The sequence below is a fragment of the Electrona antarctica genome, assembly GCF_951216825.1.
Source record: "Electrona antarctica genome assembly, chromosome: 17".
NCBI lineage: Eukaryota > Metazoa > Chordata > Actinopteri > Myctophiformes > Myctophidae > Electrona > Electrona antarctica.
In genome coordinates, this window is record NC_136798.1 from 13,411,165 (window position 1) to 13,430,998 (window position 19,834).

Sequence of the window (19,834 nt, forward strand, 5' to 3'; positions counted from 1 at the left end):
TAACTCAGCATATAAGTAGCACGGCATGGGTGGGGCAAGTACTGGGAGCTGGTGGTAGGTGTGGTACTCCACCTCAGGGAGCTGGTGGTAGGTGTGGTGCTCCACCTCAGGGAGCTGGTGGTAGGTGTGGTACTCCACCTCAGGGAGCTGGTGGTAGGTGTGGTACTCCACCTCAGGGAGCTGGTGGTAGGTGTGGTGCTCCACCTCAGGGAGCTGGTGGTAGGTGTGGTGCTCCACCTCAGGGAGCTGGTGGTAGGTGTGGTGCTCCACCTCAGGGAGCTGGTGGTAGGTGTGGTGCTCCACCTCAGCAATCTCAGGGGTCTAGTACTGGGGGCTGGTGGTAGGTGTGGTGCTCCACCTCAGCAATCTCAGGGGTCTAGCGCATTGTAACGGAATCCCGTGTTCTCAGCTGATACTGACAATAAGCCTCTCCGACTGACTTACTTTTTTTATTTTTTTTTATGCCAGACTGGATTACCAGCCAAGGTGCCTGGACCGCTGAGCCACGGCCCAGGCCCCCACTGACTTACTTAATGCAATAATGTATTAGATGAATTATTGTCACTTTATTACAATAATCACTGCACTGCCAAAACAAAACATGGTCAGTACAGGCAAACGCCTACCTGCTTCAGGGGTCCTCTGGAAGACTGAGGCAGTCCACTTGCCATGCTTGTCTCCCTGCGAGATTCTGAGCGAGAATTCGTACATGCCGTCTGCTGACAGAGTGTCTATAAGTACTCTTCTCTGGGTGCTCTCCTTGTATTCCCAGCGTGCCGACTCCCCCTTCTCTCTGTACTTCACTGTGTAGGATCTGGATGAGGGGATAAGGCAGTTGTAGTTCAGACCAGGAACCTTTTATCTCTTCAGAAGATAAAGAAAGAGGACAGATAAAGATGGCCATGGGGGAACTACAAGGTTGACACGGTCAAGCATTTCTGCATTGAACTTTAGAACAAAATCACACCTGTGTGAAGTGAGGGGCGCTCTTATGATCGTACATCACCATGACGTAAAATAAACACGATGCCTATTTGCTCGGATACTATTCTCCATTCATTGTCAATGGGAATTTAATATTTGTTTAAGACGTTTAAGAAGTTTGTGGACGGTAACCAAAAGTTGGACCCTCATGATAAATGCTTGTCAGACATGATTTCATTACGTCAGACAGGCTATATAAGACCTTACACCACTCAGTTCACACGGGTGTGATTTTTTGTTCTTCGCTCTGGATTAAGAGTGTCTGCTAAATGCCTAAATTGTAAATTGTAAAAAAAGAAGAAATTGCACAAATTGTAAGAATAACAGATCTACAATCTCACAACTAGTTGCATGATGACGCGCTGTGATCTTGTTTGAAATGACCAAACCTGCCTACCGATGATGTCACTAGTAGGAAAGGCACGTTTCTTAACATTCCAAAGCCCTCCTGAGATAGCCTTGCGTAGCCAGCCTTCAATCTGCTTTTGCAATGCATAATAATGCATTAGGACCAATTACTGTACATGAAGATACTGTAGGTTGAAAATGGGCATAAAGGTCTTTTGAGTTTACATACGGTATGTAGTACTGTATGCTCTCTCTCTCTGTCCTTCTTTCTTCACAGTGTCCTACCTGGATGCTCCTGCGGTGACCTTCCCCATCTCTACAGCGGGATCAACCCAAGAGATGAGAACAGACTGAGGGGACATGACCCGCACACTGATGTCCTTGGCCTCATACTCCTCAGGCTCTGGAAACACACACACACACGCGCGCGCACACGCGCACACACACACGTAACATGATTAACATTAATCAAAGTTATTATCGACCATGACACTTGGTTATTATTTGGCCCAATTTGCATTGCATTGGTGCTGCTCATTTGTACCTGGTGTAGCTTTTTTGGTTATGGCGGCTCTGTTGACGGGTGCGCTCCGGCCCAGTGCTCTCTGTGCCTGCAGTGACACCACATGAACGGACTCAGATGCTATGAACAGAAAGGGATACCAGGCACGGCCCGGGTTTACACTATGGACACTAGTAGTAACATAATGGACACTAGCGTGGTCACTAGTGAAATGGACACAATTGACACTGGTGATACACAAACATTTATTTATCTAACTTTTTGTAAATTAAACTAAATTACAAGAATATACTGATCACAATTTTACAGAGTCACAATTGTACACAGTAAAATGTTAATTTAACTCTGACATCCTAATATTTTAACTTGCTATAACTTGTAGCAGTCAATGATATTTCTCTAAAAACAGAGTGTGTTGCGGGGGCCTCTCTCTCACCTAGTTGAGAGGCTGCGTTGCGGTTCCTCTGGTCAGACTGAGGCTTGGCGTAGCGATGGGGCCTCCTGTTCACTAGCGGAGTTCCTGCCAGAGCTCTGCTCTCTGGTTGCGGAGGGCCGGATGAAGACTGCGGTGGCCTCCTGTGTGTCCTGGCAACGGAAACACCTGCAGAGGGCTGGCTGTTTCTGTCCACGGCGGCCACAGCCTGCACGGGAGGCTCGGCTCTGGGTGCTGCTGCTGCTGCTGCTCTAGACCGGGTTGACACTGCTGCTGGCAGATAGAGGAGACAGAGAGCACTGAAGCTACACATCGAGAGATCGTTTGTGTGATTTGTAATCACGCCTTGCAGATGGGGTCACTATTGAGAGTTTAACATTGACACTGAATATTACCATGGAAAACAAATACATCAGTGACAGTCCCCATTGTGCAAAACCGCAGCCATCCACCGATAAACACATGATCCCACATCTCATTCTCATTCAGCCAGTAATAATTGAAAACATGGCCCCCCCCTGTCACAATCGCGACACATGATGGGATGGCTTCCCACTGTCATCCGCTCCTAATTCTGCTATTCCCCTGCTTCCTGTTGTAGCCTAATGTTTCCTCAGTGGGACTCCATCTTGGATGCAGACACAGACAGCCAGACATTCAGCCCTCATGCGTCGTCGTTCTGGCGGCCGTGCTGAGCGATAGCATTGACAACTTGAGAAAAACACCTCGGTCTCTCCTCCTCTTTCCTCTCCTCTCTGTTGCTTTCTCATAATCACTGTCAGATGAGAGGGGTCTGCCTGCTTTCCAATCAGGCTGACTGTACAGTGTAGACACAGAATCACTGTCAGATGAGAGGGGTCTGCCTGCTTTCCCATCAGGCTGACTGTACAGTGTACACACAGAATCACTGTCAGATGAGAGGGGTCTGCCTGCTGACTGTACAGTGTAGACACAGAATCACTGTCAGATGAGAGGGGTCTGCCTGCATTCCCATCAGGCTGACTCTAGTGTACACACAGAATCACTGTCAGATGAGGGGGGTCTGCCTGCATTCCCATCAGGCTGACTCTAGTGTACACACAGAATCACTGTCAGATGAGGGGGGTCTGCCTGCTTTCCCATCAGGCTGACTGTACAGTGTACACACAGAATCACTGTCAGATGAGGGGGGTCTGCCTGCATTCCCATCAGGCTGACTCTAGTGTACACACAGAATCACTGTCAGATGAGGGGGGTCTGCCTGCTTTCCCATCAGGCTGACTGTACAGTGTACACACAGAATCACTGTCAGATGAGAGGGGTCTGCCTGCATTCCCATCAGGCTGACTGTACACTGTACACACAGCTTAAGCAAGTCGACTCACTTAAGTAAATGGATGCATGTGGCTGAAGCGGTGTTCACTAAAACTATGATGAAAAAGGTTCGGACCTACCCTTTTTCACTGACGAAAACTAAATTAAACTAAGATAAAATATATTGACAATTGTGTCCATCCATCCCATCCCAATGTCAACCGTGACATTAGCAACTTCCTCCTGGGGGATCCTGAGGTGTTCCCAGGCCAGTGTCGAGATGTAATCGTCAACAGATAAAAACTAGACTAAAATTATGGGGAGGGTGTAGAGACAACCACATATCTCCTCTGATACACATGGAGTCAGCAGCTGTTTATTTTTATTTTTAATAGAGGGACAGACAGTAGGCTGACAGGAAATGGGGGAGAGAGATGGGGGAGTGACATGCAGTAAAAGGCCGTCGGGATCGGGAGTCGAACCCGTGGCACACTGCCAGACTGGACCACCGGCCAAGGTGCCTGGACCGCTGAGCCACGGCCCAGACCAGCAGCTGTTTATTTTCACCTAATCTCTCGATTCTCTCGGCACCACTGCCCTAAACATGTAAATAATGTTCTTTTTCGTAGGAATAAACACAGAAGCACCCGGGAGGAAGTGGATTAAGAAAGGGGAGGAACCAAACCGAGTTCCTGTTTCTAAAATGAGGTGATGCTGCCAGAGGTAAAAACAAAAATTGTTAGGGAAGGAGTAGTGGAGAAGAGATCCAGTAGAACTAAAAGACCAAATGTTAGGGAGGGACTAGTGGAGAAGAGATCCAGTAGAACTAAAATACATTTTATCATCATTTATCATTTTTATGAGACTTTTATGGTCATTTTATGGTTGCACTGCCACTCGGGTGCTTTGAAAATAGCAATCTACTGTACAAGCTCACAATGCGAGCTTGTAGATCGGCTAATTATTTTAAGCATGCAACCAAGTGTACCAAAAACAAAACAAAAAAACGATATTTTTGTCGACAAAATAAACTGTAGATTTAGTTGACTAAAATCGCATGATATTTAGTCGACTAAAACTAAACTCGAACTAAAACATTTCAGATGACTAAGATATGAATAAAACTAATTGGAATTTTATTCAAAACAGTAAAGGTCAACATGCTGTGAATCACAGTCTCCCATCATGCTGCCACACCTCCTAACCAATTTACTTAGTTTTACCCATTGATGCCTGAGGCCGAATCTGGGAACGCCTTCTAGGGCCTGACCTAAGGTTTCTAAAAACCTTCAAATTCTGATTATAATTTTTTTAAATAGTTATGTTGCTACATGTATAGCAATAGCTGATGAGACGCAGAGAGCGCGCCGGCATCAAGGGTAGAACAACGTATACGTTGCATCAGGCATCAATGGGTTAAGTGAGAGTCAGAATTTTAGTAGCACATGGTCTAAATGTTGTTTTGGGAGCCTTTCCACTCTGGCCAGAACTATTAACACTGCTGTGATTGTTTGCTTACATGGTAGTATATTAAGGAACCTGAGACTGACGTTTTGAATACACTTGAGGGCGGAATTTGAGATAGTTCATCAATCCAGGAGCTGGAAGGCAGGTTTTTCTTGAGGGGGATTTGGAGAACATTCTAATTAAGACAGATATTGTTTTTGCGACACGCACGCACGCACGCACGCACGCACGCACATGACATTAGCAACTTCCTCCTGGGGGATCCCGAGGTGTTCCCAGGCCAGTGTCGAGATGTAATCGTCAACAGATAAAAACTAGACTAAAATGTTAGGGAGGGATTAGTGGAGAAGAGATCCAGTAGAACTAAAAGACAAAATGTTAGGGAGGGACTAGTGGAGAAGAGATCCAGTAGAACTAAAATACATTTTATCATCATTTATCATTTTATGAGACTTTTATGGTCATTTTATGGTTGCACTGCCACTCGGGTGCTTTGAAAATAGCAATCTACTGTACAAGCTCACAATGCGAGCTTGTAGATCGGCTAATTATTTTAAGCATGCAACCAAGTGTACCAAAAACAAAACAAAAAAACCAAATTTTTGTCGACAAAATAAACTGTAGATTTAGTTGACTAAAATCGCATTGACTAAAATCGCACGCACGCACGCACGCACGCACGCACGCATGCACTCACTCACTCACTCACTCACACTCTCTCTCTCTCTGCCAGCACAGCTGGGTGGTTTATTTTTCCCACTGGATCTTAAGATAATGGTTTGATAGCTTCCCTTACGGTTAGCTACTTTCATTGATGATTGCTGAGTGATGTGCCAGCTTCTCTGTCCGTCTCCAGATCTGAGGTTTCCTCTCAGCATCTCCTGTGTTCACATCTTTTCTTTTAACTCCACCATCTGTCTCTCTAGTAGCATATCTTTCTAGCCAACCCAATCTCACAGAAATACCGGTACATAAATGCATGCCTAGAAAACAAAACCAAAGATCCGTACATATTACGACTACTGTTTTGACCGCGACGGAGGCATGGCTTTCACTAGTAAGTGTTATTTCACCGTGGCTGGGTGAGTTCGGGTTTGACATTATTTACTATTCTGTCCATATCGGGTTACAACTCAGACGGGGCTGAGTCGTCTCTACCGAACTTGAGCCACGGGAGACACCACCGAGCGGCCCTAAAGGGGCCGCGAGTTGCCGTGTCGAGCGTTGCGGCGCCCCTCCGTCTATGGGGAGGATTTCAGTGTTGTTGGGGATTTTTGGGTTTTCTAGGCGTGTATGTACGGAACATATTTAGGTATTTCTGTGAGACTGGGTAGTTCTAGCAGTGTGCCAACAAAGGTTTTACTGTAAAACAGCACTTATATTATGATAATAGCACAGTAGTAGTTTTCAACGGGATGTCTGAATAATGGGACGTGAATAATGACATGGCACAGCATAACCCTGGACATCAAAAGGTTATTAGATAGATATAAATTGATCTAATTTTGCATGAGGAATCCAACACAACACATTTCATCTTCCAAAGTCTCTCAATTACTGTGACCTTGATTGTGGTCACAGTTTTCAGTTTCAGTTTTCAACCGAAAAGTTAGTCATCATTTCAGGACCACCCGGACAGATCATTCTCTCCAAGTTTCATGGAAAAACTGTCCATCCATTCTTTCGTTATTTTGCTAACAGACAAACAAACAGAATGGGGTGCATGAAGACATAACAACCCCTGTCCAATTCAGTTGTCAGAGGTAATAAAAATAAGATTTTAATAGAAGATTTAAACCAGATGAAACCTAATATGCTCTGACTACAAAAGTGTTTATAAAGAAAATCCATCCAATTCCAGCTTGTTTTGACGATAATGCTGCTGGATATCTTTGACCAATTGTGTCATGAATATTTAACACCGATGCATGTCTGGTGCAAACCCAGTGTACTCTATAACTGAAACCTGCCGTATTACCCTGTCCGCAGCTATGTGTGGCATGGCATGGCATTGTAATCGCCCCTGTCTGTGTGTCTGTGAGCAAACTGGAGAACAGACACCCAGATTTTCAGGAGACGTTGGAAATGGGAATGATCAGTAGCATGTCCCAAAGAGATTATTACGGTTTGGGTTGAAAAGGACAAGGACATTCCAACTTGCCGAACTGAGAGATACGTGTACAACAAATCACTAATCTCATAACATGTGCACATTGTGCAGACTCTAAATTTGAGTTTTAGGTTATTGGATTTCTAGAGTGTGAGTGTGTGTGTGTGTGTGTGTGTGTGTGTGTGTGTGTGTGTGTGTGTGTGTGTGTGTGTGTGTGTGCGTGTGTGCGTGTGTGCGTGTGTGCGTGCGTGCGTGCGTGCGTGCGTGTGTATGTGCGTGCGTGTGTTTTTTAATGGGTTCTCTCTGTTTTCTACCGTCTCCACAGGAACAAGCTGCTGATGAAAGATGGATGCACAGTACTCCCCATTTGGTTCAAATCAGCCAGGTTCTCTTGCACCTTATTTTCTCCTTTCTCTTTCTCTCTGGAAAACGTGTCATGTGCATAGCTTGGCCCAGGGTCTTTACACCGCGGACCACTAAAGCAGTGGCTCCCGGTGTCCTACGACTGCCAAACCACTGCGGTCTTTCCTGGAACTTCGATGGTCCGAGGTGCTATGAGGCAGATGGCCAGAGACACATACCAGCTGCTCCGGTGGAGACCTACCTCAACGACTGACTGAGACTCAAAGGCGAGGAGTAAGTTACCCCATTTTCTGTGGTGATGTCGGTCCATCTGTCCACTTGTTCACCACTTTGGTCACAAACAACATATTGATTTTGGAGACTTTGTGACATTTTCTCTAGTGTCAAGCCACCATTAGGCCAACATTCCCACTAGTACACATTTTATTCCAAAACAGGATATCGCCACTGGATTGCCTTGGAATTCCCAGAAAATCACCCATACTGATTTTGGTGACCTAATGTCATATCCTGTAATTGACACCATTAGACCAAGATTTCCACTTGCACACAAGATATCTCAAAAAGGGAAGATTGACCTGAAAGTGCTTTAGCACATTTATGCTTCCCAAAGGATGTCAACTACTGAATGTGGTGACCGAGTAGTGATATTTTCTTTAGCTTGTTAGGTTAGCTCAGAATCTAATAGGCAGATTGCCTATTGAGTGACCCCACCCCACCCTCAGGCCAAATTGTCATCTTCGCAAGTTACCTTAAAAGATGTCAAATTTGAATCGGAAGATTTCATGATGCCCACCTTTTGTCAACATTTGCTCCCTTTGGGGGCAGTTAACAGGTTTTTAGTGTCTTTTAGGCATTTAGCAGACGCTCTTAATCCAGAGCGACTATTGTGGATATAGCCTAATCTGTAAACATCAACCTGGCTAACATCATGATCAGGCTAACAAAAGTCATACACTTAAAAAAAATAGGTGGCAAATATCTATACCTCTATTATGCATATGCTGTATCTATTTAGGAAAATTAAATATTGTATATTAAACAAACTATTCTACTATGACAGAAGGCACACAATAGTGGAAACTTTGTGTGCAGAAAGAAGTATTAAGAAAGTATTTTGTTTCAAAGCTTCCCCAAACCATTGAGATTAATCACCACATTAGACGAGGGGAGTCCACTTACGTGTGATGACAGCAAATCATTTCTACAGGCACAGATGAGATAATGATACGAGCACAGCTATAAGCTGGGAAGCATTACTCCCACCTGTTGAATGTAATGGTATATTAGTTAAGGGTTTGTGTTGAGGTCTGTCTTACCTGCTGATGAGGAGTTGACAGGTGCTCCACCGACTACAGCAAAACCATCCAGTTTACCCCAGTCAGGACCACCTGGGGGAAGACACACGCAATGAGACCGCTGGCACAAAATGATCGACAGTTGAGATAGGCCCTCGCAAAAAAAAAGTTGTTTTTGCATCAAAACAATCAATTTAAGAAAAGCAGTTGTTGCGTCTGTCTGTGCTAATCTTATTTGCAGGGGCCAGCTATAACATTTTGAATATATAGTTTTAAATGTGTTGCCCATCATCTGTGATAAAAGACTCCATAACTTTATCTATTACTAGCTCTCTCTAAATATCCATCACTCTTTTTCCTTTGTCTCTTTCTCTGGATCAAACACCCTCGCGTGCCGAAAACAGCTGATCTACAAGCTCAGCATGCACAACACAGTATACCAGGGCTATAAGTCATCCTTATCGCTATGTTGTTCTAGCAGAGACTCGCCAGACAAAGTAATGATGTGGAGGAAAGCAGCGGGCTGTTATTTATGGAGACGCATGCTGCTGAGGGAACAACATAGATCGATCTGCAAGGAATGTTGGGAAACGGGAACACTGACTTTACGCAGATTTATGGCACACTGTGACGGAGCTGGAGCAACCGCTATAGGGCCGCCCGCCGGCGGCACGCACAGAGGCACACAACAAGACAGACGCACGCACGCACACACACGCATACAGTACACGACTGTGTGCACGCACGCACGCACGCACGCACGCACGCACGCACGCACGCACGCACGCACGCACGCACGCACGCACACACGCACACTGTGACACACACACACACACACACACATATACATACATACATACATACACACATACACACACTCATAAAGGCAGACACGTATGTCTACAAAGATAAAGGCAACGAGAGAAGAAAATGAGAGAAGAAACACACATTGCACATGCACAGTTTGCACGCACGCACACACGCATAGTCGCATACACACACGCACACATACAGACAATGGACGACAGTGAGAGGCTGCAACACCAGTCACACCCCTACTTACTCACCAAACAAATACTCAGTCACGCACGCGCAAACAGAGTGAGTGACCACAACACAAGAGACGGGGTTAAAGGAGCGGGGCTTGGTTTGGATGTGGAAAACAAGGGTTGGCTGCAGGCTTTAGAGCTGCTGATGAAGTATGGCCCCATGATGCCAAGCACAGAGGAAAATGGAATAATGACAAATGCAGACTGTGCTCCTCCAACACTGCAAACTGTACATTTATAGAAACATAAGGCCTTGACTGGTGTTTTTACAAGGTGAGATTAAGAACTGCCAGTAAAGGCTGTAAAGAGCTCAAAATAAATGTCCCCGGATTTTAAAGCCTAATTTATGCTCCGTCGCACGACGGCATGGCGCCAAACATAGCGACCTACAAGCTCACAACGTGTCGCAGCCACGCCGTGGGCGTGTTGGGACCTTGTAGGTCGGCTGTTTTTGGCGTGCAATGCCGAACGTGCACTTTTGAATGAATCAGGCTTTAGTCTGAAATCACTGGACCAGGTTGTAAGTGACAAGTCACACCGTGGTGGCCTTGAGAACGCTCCAATTCTGGCAAATGCACCGCAACAGCGAACTCAATTGCAGATAGAAATGAGTCCCACTCCCACATACACACACGCACACCTCACCTCCAGGCGTCTCTGCTCTGTACACGGGTTTGCTCATCCCCTCCTCGTTCTCGGCACTCATCTTGAGAAAGTGCAGAACTCCCGGCTCTGAAAACACACTCCGAAGTTTAAGCCAAACCTCTTTTTTTCCTCCTTTCCCTCCATTTCTCTTGACTTGGATGACTTTCTTGTCCAACCCTGCTACTGTACCAGCATCTCCTCAGGGCCTTTTTCTCATGCACACATGCATACATGCCACTCACTCTTTTTAACGCACGCTCCTTCCTCCCTCTCACAATCGTGTCTCTCACACAATGTTTTCCTTCCACCTGTCTCTTACCTACATCCTCCAGTAGCTGGGAGCGGCTGTCCTTGCCCACTTTAATGATGCGGAGTGACCTCATGGACTTGCCGTAGCCGATGCTGTATCCGTCCACAGGTCTTCCATCCAGCTGGACGGGAGGCTCCCAGCTCACCTCCAGGCCCTTGTCCACGGAGGTCAGTTTCACATTGCGTGGCCGCAGAGGTTTTTCAGCTGCAACACAAACACATTTGGATTTGGGTGATTATACCAATAGGCTGCATCCATTTGAACTAAAAATGTCTTAGAGTTAGAAATTTGAGATGGACAGGGCAGGCAAATGAAAGACATCTCTGACCGGCTCTGAGTCAACAGGGGATTACGTCACAAGTGTGACGTAAAGACAAGGGCGTTAACTGGGCCTACACTGTCTCTGTGCACACAAGCCTGCATGAATGTTTAACCACTTATTCACTATCAAGGACCACACCACCAAATGAGGACGTTTAACAGATTTTATTAACGAAGAAGGAAACGAATATTGAACGAAGATGACCCACGACGGGTCATCTGGCCATCCAGCTGGACATCAGGTAATTTAAGCCGAGGTGGGGAGGCTTCGGGGATCGGCCGACGTGCTCCCGGGCACAACGAACCCCCCTCTAACATCTCCTGTTAAAGGAGATGTTAGAGGGAGTAGGATGACGAATTAGGGTGGGGGGAGGGATGACGAAAGCGAGAACGAGCCGTTTCGACCGAAATTCAACCGATAATTCCCAGTAGGTTACTTATTACGCCGATCTTATCTAGCCGATCTGAAAATTCCAAGCCACCTCATACCCTCACCTAAACATAACCGCAAGCATGTCGCAGCGCGGTTCCAATATTAACGCATGTTCGCCAACCTTAATCCTGTCGTTTTCCGGGTTTTCGTTTTATCAATCGGCAGAGCATGGCCATACTCATCGAAAACAATCGTACTGATCCGAAGTGATCACTGCAGTCTTGTCGATTGATAACAGTCAAAACGGGTGCGAGAACATAGGGAGAACCGTGGGTTGGATGGGCTTTTATATACAGGTGGAGGTGACCTGATTGGAGGTGGCTTGATAGGAGGTGGAGGTACAGTAGCTGTGTGGGAGGTGTGGTCCTGCTCCTGAACTTCAGCTATGGGCTCTCTCTCTGTGTGTGTGTGTGTGTGTGTGTGTGTGTGTGTGTGTGTGTGTGTGTGTGTGTGTGTGTGTGTGTGTGTGTGTGTGTGTGTGTGTGTGTGTGTGTGTGTGTGTGTGTGTGTGTGTGTGTGTGTGTGTGTGTGTGTGTGTGTGTGTGTGTGTGTGTGTTCCATGTGTGTTAGTGTGCATTATAAGCTGCAAGCTGTTCACATGTGTTTGCATCAATATCAAGACATTTCCCTGTAGATTATAGTAATTGTACTTGGCAATTAAAGGAATTCTGCATGTAAGGCTGCCCGGAAAACTACAAAACAACTTGATAGTAAACAAATGAGGATCTGTCTGCATGTAAGAATGCAGGAAAAAAGGACTCCTCTTTTCCCCTCTTCATCCATAACAAAGCAACAAAACAGCAACAAACACTCCTGAGTATTAACAGACACAGACACGCTCCATCTTCCTTTGAGTTGCGTGCGGGACTATGGCACACTGTAGTGGTGAGGACAAGATTCCCCCGCAGGCTGGCATTGATAACACTCAACTAACGCAATAAAGCATTTACTAGCATATTAAAACATCAACATAACAGTACTAGGGATGTTAACAGTTAATCGCTAATCGATTAATCTCTGTTAAGAAAACGTAACTTAACAGTTAACAATTCATCGAAAATGATGCGGTTGTAATGCTGTCTGCGCGCTCGTGGCCAAGGAACGCACATGTGGGCCGGTTAAAAAAAAAATTATCCCCCACCTTGGTAGCCACAGAAATGTCTCTGCTTTTGTATGTGATTTGACAAGACAGTGCACTATTCATTTAATTCTATTCCTCATACAAAGATGCCATTGCCTGGCCCTGCATCCAATAAATATTTGATTAATGAATATAATATGCCTTTTGTATTATTTCTGTATATCAGCAAAATGTAGATTTTGTAGATTAGACGTTGAGGGAAATTAGGATTCTCTCTTTTTTTTACGCCGCTTATCAACTAACCGGTTAATCGATCGCTAAGGTTATCAAAACGTATCACTTATCAATGAATGAATCAATCGATAATTCCCATCCCTAAACAGTACCATTATAGCTTGTGTGTGAGGACAGCCATTGAAAGACCCTAGACAAAAATTGGAGCAGAGTGCACTAAATGAGCCTACTGTAATTGTATCAATTTAGTCACTCGGGTGTACAAAACCAAATGAACCTGATATTTGGTTACAATAGTACACTCTCCAGAGTGAAAAATAAACACTGAGGAATTTACAGTGTAGCTAAGATGCCCAGGATGAGTCTGTTTAGAGTAGACCATCAGGTACTGTATACAAACAGCAGATATTGGCTGAATCTTCTGCCAAGGTTTGCCATGTGTCCAAAATCAGGATAATGGTGGGAAAATTGGTACTCGAAATGTCTTGGTACTTAAAATGTCACTCCAATAGAATCCTGTATAGCATAGAATGCATGCATGGGCCAAAGTATATTCACGATCTTGCGCTATATCATGGACCATCCAGACCTTTCAGGTAATCTGAGACAGGTCTGCTTTCTGCTCCCATAATCACAACTAAACGTGGAGCGTTCAGGTTTCTTTATGCACTGCATTTTATCTGGAACAAACCCAGAAAACTGCAGGTCTGCTACAACTCTCAACTTATTTTTCCTTTCTTTCATTCCTGCTGCACTGTAATTGTATTATTCTTATTTGTGTTTTACTTTTTATTCTTTTTTTATTGTGCTCTCTTAATGCTCTGTGTCTTAATGTCTTAATGCTTAATGTTTTATATAAAGCACTTTGAATTGCCTTGTTGAAATGTGCACTTGCCTTGCATGAGGTCATTTAACTCACTCAATGCAAAGAAGCACTTAGTTTAGTTTATTCAGTCTGAATAAACAATTTCTCCTGAAAACTATAGTAAATTCACCTTAGCCCTTGCTAATCAAATGTCACTAAACACCTTAATTACAAAAAGACCTGGTGTTAAATAAGACATTAAACAACATGCACATAGTTGGCATTCTGGTCATTCACTGGTGTCACATGTAACTACTACTGTTGCGGGGTTGTAGTATGTCCAACTCATTAACAGTCTACTCTACACCATATCCCTGTGCTCTCCAAGGGTTTACAGCGGTAGTTTTGGTTTAGCATGGCCACAAAATGACTTTATCACTCTAAATTCTTGTTGTCTGCAGGTGTGAGCCCAGCTGTGATCTCCACTTTTACTTTCCACGTTCACAAACTATTTGAGCCTCAAGTTTACACACTAGGAATACAGCTCCTTAGAGACATGCAGTGTTGTCTCTCTTTAGCTTTGAGTTTTAGTATGTGCTGAAAGCTCTTCTCGTCACTGTGCCTGCATGCTCACTGAAAGATACCACAATGGTGGCACATAGCCCAGAAAGAGAGACACATGTCGTGTGTGTGTGTGTGTGTGTGTGTGTGTGTGTGTGTGTGTGTGTGTGTGTGTGTGTGTGTGTGTGTGTGTGTGTGAGTGTGAGTGTGAGTGTGAGTGTGAGTGTGAGTGTGTGTGTGCGTGTGCGTGTGCGTGTGCGTGTGTGTGCGCGTACAGTGTATGGGAATGTGTGAGTGTTTTCTAATCAAAGCAGAAAACAAAACACTATCTCTCTCTCTCTCATTATTTCCTCATTAATCGAGGCTTACAGCGGGAGTCGTTTTCATCAGCTGTTCGAGACGGACGGCACTGATGCAAGCCTGGACGCGCTTCATTCAGTTCCAACCACTGTTTCCAATAAGGCCGTGTATTACGTAGGAATGGATCCGCTCGCCTGTCCAGACATCAATCTGTGATTTGGCCTGTTGGGAGATTTACGATTCCGAGTGCAAAGCAGAGGTTTCTGATTAAATCAAGGCTCTTTATAAAGCACAGCACATGCGAGAATGCCGCCATCCAAGAATAAACAGTTGTGTGAAGCAGTTAACCGACTGAGCAGCCGCAACATAATAATTTAGGGGCTTTGACTTGAGTTCAAAGGGGTTGGCATGGGAAACTAGGGTAATAATAGAATATTTTCTATACTGAACCATATGCTGTTGAATGTGTTATGTGTTTTTATTTGTACAGGTTTATTGCACCTGGGCCCTGATGTAGGTAGGTATTGGTAAGCAGGCATTGTAGGTAGGTCCAGGTCGGTAGAGAGATATAGACAGACTATATACATTTGACAGTGGAAAAGATTGACTATGTGAAGAATGAGGGTAGGGCCTGATGAGGGGTCATTATGTCAGTGTCTTTACTGAGGGAATTATGTGTTTGCATATGTGTCTGTGTGCGCGAGCGTGCACATGCGCTAATGTTTTAGCACCACACACTGCACAGACATGCATGTGTTAAGCGGTACATGGAGCATATGATATATAGGTTGAATGCCTCTTGTTAAATGCTTCTAGAAAGTGCTTCTGTTCGTACACCTGCACTCTGCTTTTACAAGTGCATCTTCTCACCTCACCTACCACAAAATCACAGACACCGACCCCTCAGTCACCGCCATTTGAATTCCCATTAACCCCTCATAACTGTCCTCCGCATCAACAAGCATCAATAACCTGAGGGTTAACTATTCCGGCTGAAGGGCCCAGCCCAGTGTCACTGTCATACTGCATTATATTGTCAGGAGAGCTAGAACTCTAGTGGCCCCTGGTAACACACCAACCACCACATTTTCTTACACTGACCAGAACTACTTAATATTCACCAAAAGTCCAAAACCAGACCAGAACTACAAACACCAAAAATGGTGCGGAACTAACCCTTTAACATGACATAATGTCTCACCAGTATTCAACTTACTAGACCATACAGTATGAAGAAAACAGACCAGACTGAAGCTACAATATGACCAAGACCACCTGGTATTTTGACTGCAGTCAGTTTCACCAGCACATTAATCACCTGACTGTCAGTTTAATGTTATTGTAATCCACCCTAGGTTAACTTTAGATATAACATAGGCACAGGAGTGCACAGACACCCACAATCCACAAATAGTAAGTACTGTTATGTACAGTTGGGGATAAAGTGCCTTGCTCAATGGTGAGAGGGACGAGACTAATATCCGCAGTGATATTAGCATCGCTACGCGAGGCTAGGTGTGTTCATAGGTACATGAGGTGTTGTTTGAAGGGCGAGCATGTGTCATTCACTTTTTGTCCATATTATAAATGACTTGCTTGTCCAGGGATTCAAACTCCCTTTCCTAAACACTGTAAAATCATGTGTGCTAATTTAATTTAAATTGGAGTTAAATTAACACAGGATTATGCTGTGAGCCTGGTTGGACATATATTGTCATGCGATTTTCTCTGTGTAACAAACTTGCTGCTGTGACTGCCCCTGTATCGTGACAGGTGGTCTCATGGACCAGGTGCTACCTGTTTATCTGATTGGCATGGTGCCTAGATGACATCATGGCATGAGATAAGTCAGCAGTTGCTGGCTTGACAGATGAGTGACAGGTAGGCGAGCCTGGGTTCAACCTACGTAAATCAAGTAATCAAATACTCCTGACATTCCTTGTGCGGTGGAAAATATTATCCATTTTCTCTTTGTCTTTGATTCATCTCATTTTCTCACGCACGCACGCACGCACGCACGCACGCACGCACGCACGCACGCACGCACCATCAGAGTTCCTCTTTATTAAGTGGAGCGAAGAAATTAAATTCCTGGCCTGGCCTGCGAGGACATGATTTCCTCTTTCCTCTCTACCAGTTACCCTCTCTCTTTCCAGTCTCACATTCCAGCAAGTGATGGATTGTGGTCCAGTGGAAGAAGTTGGCATTGTTTATTATCCAAAGACAGTGTGCTTTTTGTCTGTTATTTAGCCTGCTTCCAACCAGTGTCCAGATACCCACGATGGCCCTAATACTGTCCGTGGCACGCAGTCCCTCTAGACTGGCACGAAAAGAAAGCAGTTAACACTCCATCATCTTGTCACAACCACTCCAGACTAGCGGTGCTGCCTACTGGCTTGCAGTACAGGAATGGAATTGTCTCAGGCTGCTTCCAGGTGTGAATGGGTTCTCATGCTGCCCCAAGGAGACAAGAGAACCACAACAAACATCTGCTGAATACAGTCAGGAAACCCCATGACATCATAAGTCAGGGACTAACAATATACAGTATAGAGAGAAGGGCAAGGGTTTAAAGAATGAGGGGATAGGAAGATGTGGATATATATATATATATCTATATATCTAGAGAGAGAGAAAGAGAGAGAGAGAGAGAGAGAGAGTGAGAGAGAGAGAGAGAGAGAGAGAGAGAGAGAGAGAGAAAATAAAGCAGACTGCATGCTTAAAACAGATAGGCAGGGAGACAAATGAGAAGGAAATTATAATGTGGTCACTGAGCTCATAATTGCAGGTGACGTATTTCTTTATTTCTCTATTTCTCTATTTTACTTTGGATGCCTTTTCTGTCTGGAGTGCAGGAGCTCCTCTAACAGAAGAATCTATGCGCTCAAGAAACGTTAAAACATCTGCACTTTGGATTGCACTGGCAGTTTCAGTCTGCCTGCCTGGCTGCTCAAGATGCTATCTCCATTTGACTGACACATCAGTCTGCTTAGGCAGGCTTAATGTGACACTCGTCACAGTCTTTACAACCTGAGTACCTGCAGGCTATCACTCAGACGTCCAGCATTCTTGTCAAATTAATTTATGGGACTTAATATTACACACCGGAAGCCTCATGTAGGCGCCTTCTACATTCTTAAAACAATTACAAGTCAAAATTATCAACATCAAAGCATCAAATGTTTAGTTAACGGGACGAGGACAATACACCATTTAATGGAACTATTTGATGCCACCTGCCATGCGTAATTACGCACGGGAGCGCGCAAGACTTGAGATGCAATAAAAAGCAACGATCAGCAGTAGCCTACTATACAAGAGGGAGTAACCACCCCGCCTCTGCTGCTAGACTAGCCGCAATTTGCAACTTGCGGCTACTGCTAGACTAGGTAACAATTATTGTCAAGATAACAGACGCAAAATCAAACAACGAATTGTGTAATTGTAATATCTGAAATGTGAATTAATTCATGGTGTGCCTACTCTATGATGTAACGGCATATTCCATGATTGCTTCGAGGAAATGATCATCATATTTTCCTTCCATAAAGTAACGGCTGAAAAGACACAATGTCAGCACAAATTGGTTCTTCTTTCTCGTGCAGGCACAGGCTCTTCACAACATAAACACACACTCAGTATAACAGTCTACATACAGAGTATGCATTCAGTTGAGTTTGGTGGAGTTAATTGTATGCATGATTCGAATATAACAGTATATACAAACTACCACAACCCTCGTTTGCTGATTTTTTAAAAAGAAAATACAATAGAATGTCTTTCTTTCTTTCTTTCACAAAAAATGTAAGCGAGTTTTACCAATTAGGTGAACTGTGCCTGAAAGAAACGATGCCTTTCTCTTCCAAACAGTGAAAGTGTTGCCGCCAGTTGCCACGATTCAACAGATTAGTGCGAGGCATGCACCTGCTCAATAATTGTGAATGAGATAACAGGGTCTTACCCGTCAATCCACGCCCTGATGCGCAAAAGGTGACGAATAAAGCCAAGAGCGTCCTCGTTGCAGCGTGTGCCATAGTGTGTATAATGCGCTGCTCCTGTGGTGCGACGCACCAGACCAGACGGATTGATGAGGGGCTGGGAGAGGAGAGGAGAGGAGAGGGCTGGGAACTTTAGGGACACATACACAACACACACCGTTGCATGGCGCCCCTTTCCCCTCATATGTGGCTCCCTCTCCTGGGTAAGAAAGGAACTACGTATAATATAACATCGCAGCCTCGCTAAACTAAAGCCTAATTTATTTATACTTAAGTTAGTTCAGTAACTTTAGTTGGGTGCCGGTGTCATGCTCAGTAAATATCAGATCTACAAGCTTGTAGAGCTGATATTTACTGCACGTAGGCCTACAAGTAGGCTACAACACCACTCACCACACCAGCATGCAACCATGTAGGTACCGGTAAATGAGGCTGGCTTCAAAAACAGGTGCGAAAGGAACGCCGTGGCAGAATCGCATTCGCAGGTGCTGTAATTAAGGCGTTGAAGGGTGAAAACACCCGCGTGCTTCCTGTGCGTGTGCGTGTCAAGTTAAAATAAATTACGTCTCAATTTCGCGGAAAATAGGTTATTTTGAGGTGTGTATCCATATCCTGATTTCCTGTAACAACATTCAGGATATTTTGAATATTTGGCGGCAGTGGACGTGCGGCGGGCTTGTTTTCGGTGAAAGAGGAAACCCCGGCCGGCCGTAAATATACTTCAAAGCACGTCTGAAGTAACATCTGCTTTTTGACTTTTACTCCGAGTTTAAAATAATTTTATTGATCCCTTGGCGAAGGTCTTGCATTCCCCTCGGTGATGCCCGGCTGCTAGTAGTGCTACGTAATGTTCTAATTTAATCACAGCTGAGTTTAGGCCTAGGCTATAATAATCCAGCTAAACATGATAGAGAAAACGTTTTTCGTATCAGTGCAATAATAATGACCCACCTGTAATGAGCAAAGGATATAAAAACCGTCTGTCTATGCATAGCAGATGCATATGAGCATCTCAGAATGGCTCAAAGGCTATTTAGTATTTATTGCCCATGGCATACAGTCATAATAGCATGTGTCACTACTCGTGTGCACGTGCGTGCATGGACGTCCTGTCACAATCTGGAAAAAAGTCAGAAAGTAGCCTATAGACATTTAAGACATTTTAACCACAAGATGGCGTAACATACTAGGATTTCCTACTTAATTGGGTCACAAGTGCACAGTCAAGTTCTATTAAAAGTGAGTGGTTACAGTAGGCTACATTGCTGGTACATTTAT

General features: G+C 44.6%; 1 protein-coding gene across 3 annotated transcripts in view; it reads right to left on the bottom strand.

The window, feature by feature from the left end:
- Positions 1-18,635, bottom strand: part of fndc1 (fibronectin type III domain containing 1) — a 55,696-nt gene extending 37,061 nt beyond the window's left edge. For all 3 annotated transcript variants that reach the window (XM_079526865.1, XM_079526866.1, XM_079526864.1), the window contains exons 1-8: positions 18,520-18,635; positions 10,833-11,027; positions 10,514-10,600; positions 8,841-8,912; positions 2,292-2,558; positions 1,877-1,975; positions 1,618-1,735; positions 627-814 (exon numbers count right to left, since the gene is read on the bottom strand). In XM_079526865.1, coding sequence (XP_079382991.1) covers positions 627-814; positions 1,618-1,735; positions 1,877-1,975; positions 2,292-2,558; positions 8,841-8,912; positions 10,514-10,600; positions 10,833-11,027; positions 18,520-18,592 — 1,099 coding nt within the window. In that variant the 5' untranslated portion in view covers positions 18,593-18,635. The remainder of the gene's footprint in view (positions 1-626; positions 815-1,617; positions 1,736-1,876; positions 1,976-2,291; positions 2,559-8,840; positions 8,913-10,513; positions 10,601-10,832; positions 11,028-18,519) is intronic.
- Between the last annotated feature and the right edge of the window lie 1,199 nt (positions 18,636-19,834).